General features: G+C 64.0%; 1 protein-coding gene across 1 annotated transcript in view; it reads right to left on the bottom strand.

The window, feature by feature from the left end:
* The window catches only part of MMEL1 (membrane metallo-endopeptidase-like 1), a 27593-nt gene that overhangs the window by 2589 nt on the left and 21263 nt on the right, over positions 1–3741 (bottom strand). Inside the window, exons 6-10 of the mRNA XM_006773811.2 lie at positions 3595–3741; positions 2438–2566; positions 1649–1747; positions 1064–1147; positions 493–697 (exon numbers count right to left, since the gene is read on the bottom strand). Coding sequence (XP_006773874.2) covers positions 493–697; positions 1064–1147; positions 1649–1747; positions 2438–2566; positions 3595–3741 — 664 coding nt within the window. The remainder of the gene's footprint in view (positions 1–492; positions 698–1063; positions 1148–1648; positions 1748–2437; positions 2567–3594) is intronic.

Genomic DNA, 3741 nt, shown 5'->3' with positions numbered 1-3741 from the left:
GCACAGGCCCCGCCCCCTGTGCCGTCCCCCTCACAGGCCCTGCCCCCGTGCTGACCCCACTCACAGGCCCCGCCCCTGAGGGCGAGACACAGAAGCTGAGTGAGCACAGCCTGTGCCCGGACCTCCAGGGTCCTGCCTTGTCATCCACGAAGGGAGGTAGGGGTGGGGACTCCCCCATTTCACAGGCGAGGAAGCCGGGGCTCAGAACCAGGGGCAGGGGAGGGGGTCGCAGGCCCGGGACCCAAGTCCGGGCTCTCTGCACCGTTCATGCTCCTTCCGGTCAAGGGCCGGCTGCCTGCCCTCCGAGAGCCCCCCCCCCGCCCAAACACACAGGGGAACAGCCCCTCGGGTGGGTGACAGGGTGCAGTTCCTGCCGGTGGGAGAGACGGCACCCTCTCCCCTTTAGAGAACGGTTGGGGGAGCCCCAGGAGGACGGGCAGGCGGCCCAGGCTCCCCTCGGGCACCAGAGGGCGGGTGTGGGGGGGGGCCTACCAATCTGGTTCCGGTTTGGCGAGTAGAACGCGTTGACCACCGCGGCCCCGATGATCCAGCTGAGGAGTGAGCTGGTCACGTGGAGTCCTGTCTCCTGGACCCTCCCTCTGGGCCACCCTGAGGGCCCAATGCCACCAGCCATGCCCGGCACTGCCCCAGCCAGGGTGGGGGTCGGCCAGTCCGGACACCTGGCTCCTCCCTGGGCCTGACCCCCAAAAGCAGGGGTGGCTCTAAGTCAGACCCACAGCCTCCCCCCACTGGCACAGTGTCCGGCTCCGCCCCGTGCTGTCCTGGGGACTCCTGGGCAGCCCCGAATGAGGCAGACAGGCTCTGGGTGTAGAGGGATGACGGTGATGGGGGCCACCCTGGTCCCGCATTTGCGTGTCTCCCAGCAAGACCTGTCCCCTGGGGCCTCAGTTTCCCCCTCGGTGACAGGGTCATACTGGAGCCGTCACAGCTCATGGGAGGGAGGTGAGCTGTCGCCAGAGGCTGCCTCCCCGCCCTGGTGACCCAGGGCCCCTGGTCCGCAGGCCGGTCTGGGAGGAGGGGCCCAGCGGAGACAGGGGCTCACGTTGGAATACTCCTTGTCCAGGTACATGCTCCTCTCGTCCAGGATGTAGTCGGGGTACCCGATCTGCACCTTCATGCTCATGGCCTGGAGGGGAGGGGAGGGGTGGCCGTGTGTCCTGGCTGTGCCCCCCGCCCTGCAGGTCACGGACGGCCCCTCCCACAGGCTGTGGGGGCGGCTTCGTGGAGGGAGAGACCCTGGCTGGGCCCGGGCCACCAGCTTTGCACCTGACATCTGGCCAGGGGTCTCGGGGGGGGCCCGGAGTGGGGGGCTGAGGCCTGTGGGTGGCTCTGCTGCCTTCACACTGGCCCGGGGCTCCTGTGGGTCCTGGCATCTCTTCCGGGCACCCTGATCCTGAGGCCTTGGCCTCTCCCCGATTCCCGGGGTGCTGGTGGGTCTCCCCACCCACTCCTGGATGCTGGCGGGTCTCCCAGGCTTGGCTTCCACTCTTGTCTCTGCCCACAGGCCCCTCTTGAGTCAGCGCCCGGCCTGGCCTGGCTGAAGTGAGTGTGAAGGTGATGGCCAGGTGCCCCGCCCGGGCTACCCTCCCTGCTGGGAGCCCCGCCCTGGGCCCTGCAGCCCGCCCACCTTCTCCTGGGCCTTCTTCTTGGACGCCTCGTCCATCCAGCTCAGCTCGCCCAGGGTCTCCACGAACACAGCCCGCATCTTATCGATGAGCTCTCCAACCTGGGAGCACCCCGTGTGCCCGGGTGACCACCTGGCCCACAGCCCCAGCAGTAGCTGCTCTGGGTGGGAGTGGGGTTGGGGCGGGGCTGGCCCTCCTGGGACAGGGTCTCTACAGCTGTGCTTCGTCCTAGAGGACCTAAGGCCTCCCACCCCCGGACACACACGCCAACCGTCCCAGGCAGCTTGCAGGGTCCTTGCCCGGCTGGGACCCCGGGCCTGGTGGGAGAGGCTTCCCCTGGCCTCCCTTCTTGGGCCTGGGAGCACCCCGTGTGCCCGGGTGACCACCTGGCCCACAGCCCCAGCAGGAGCAGCTCTGGGTTGGAGTGGGGTTGGGGCGGGGCTGGCCCTCCTGGGACAGGGTCTCTACAGCTGTGCTTCGTCCTAGAGGACCTAAGGCCTCCCACCCCCGGACACACACGCCAACCGTCCCAGGCAGCTTGCAGGGTCCTTGCCCGGCTGGGACCCCGGGCCTGGTGGGAGAGGCTTCCCCTGGCCTCCCTTCTTGGGCATCAGGGTAAACGTGTGCTTCCCCGTCGCCTCCCCGAAAACACCCTCACTGCTGGGGCCACAGGCCGCCCCGTGGGAGCTCTGGTCACAGGGCCAGCGCGTCTTGTGGTCACGCGGGTGCGTCCCTGCACGAGCCCCCGACCACAGGGAGCCCGGCACCCACCACGTTCTTCCGGCCCCCACCACGTTCTTGCTGCCTCTGGAGAAGGCCTTCTTGACGTAGAGGGAGCCCACGGCGCTCTCCATGTTGCTGTTGACGTAGCTGACGCATTCCCGCCAGCGCACCTCGTTTGTGGTCTTGCCATACAGCACCTGGTGGTCATTCATCCATTCATTCATTCATGCATTCATTCACTTAGACATTCATTCATGCACTTACTTAGTCATCCATTTACTCAGTCATTAACTCACTCACGTATTCATTCATTCACTCACTTATCCATGCATTCATTCATTCACTTAGAGATTCACTCACTTAACCATTCATTCATTCACTTATCCATTCATTCACTTAGTCATTCATTCATTCACTTACTCAGTCATTCACTTTCATATTCATTCATTTACTTATCCATTCACGCAACCATTCATTCACCTAGTCATTCATTCATTCATTCACTTGTTCGTTCTCTTATTCATTCATTCACTCACTCACTGTCATTCATTCATTCCACGGCATTTACCAACACGTACTTCCCCTCCTCAGCTTTAGAGCACCCAGGGGTTGTGGGGGAGACACGGGATGACCTCAGAGACTTACCTTTGGATGCTGGGCATGGGGGTGGGGAGGGTCGAGTGTGCCATTTGCAGGGGGCTCCACCCAGGCAGGGAGTTGGGGGATGGAGGGGCCCTACCCAGCCCCAAGCTCCTCATTCCCTGTGCTTGCCTCCCTGGCCTCCCTGATGGCTGTGACCCCATGACCTCAGTGCTCGTGCCCCACACCCCCGACAGGGGCTGAGTATCATAAGCGAACTGAAGGAATGACAGCTGGGCTCAGGGCTGGGGCCCGAGTGCTCGGGGAGGGATATTGGTTATGGGTCTTTGGCCTCCACGTTCTCTCCGAGACAGGGAGCTCAGTGTGGTAGACGGCCTCTGAGGCATCTCATGAGAGATGGAGACGGGCCTCAGACAGGAAGCTCTCCCCCAGCTACAGCCTGTGGGCTCTGGAGGCTGAGATGCCTCAGGAGGGGTCCAGTCCCTAGCAGATGGCTCCCCTGGCCATTACCATTCACCCGTGTCCCTCATGCTCAGTCATGGCCCGGGGGGCTCTCTTCTGAGAGGAGCAGCTGGGGGAGGGGCAGAGCAGGGCAAAGGTGCAGAGGCTGCCCGGCCTCCCGGGCCTCCCGGGCCTCCCGGCTGCACCTGTCTGAGAAGACCCCGATGATGCTCTCCAGCTTCTGGAGGTAGGGGATGCCGTAGACCACCACCTCCTCATCGGGCAGCAGCTCGATTCTGACCGAAGACAGCACTGACTGTATGAAGAGGGT

Source organism: Myotis davidii, unplaced genomic scaffold (genome assembly GCF_000327345.1).
Source record: "Myotis davidii unplaced genomic scaffold, ASM32734v1 scaffold427, whole genome shotgun sequence".
Classification (NCBI taxonomy): Eukaryota; Metazoa; Chordata; class Mammalia; order Chiroptera; family Vespertilionidae; genus Myotis; species Myotis davidii.
Note: the sequence above shows the minus strand (reverse complement) of the source record. Positions and strands in the feature narration are given on the sequence as shown.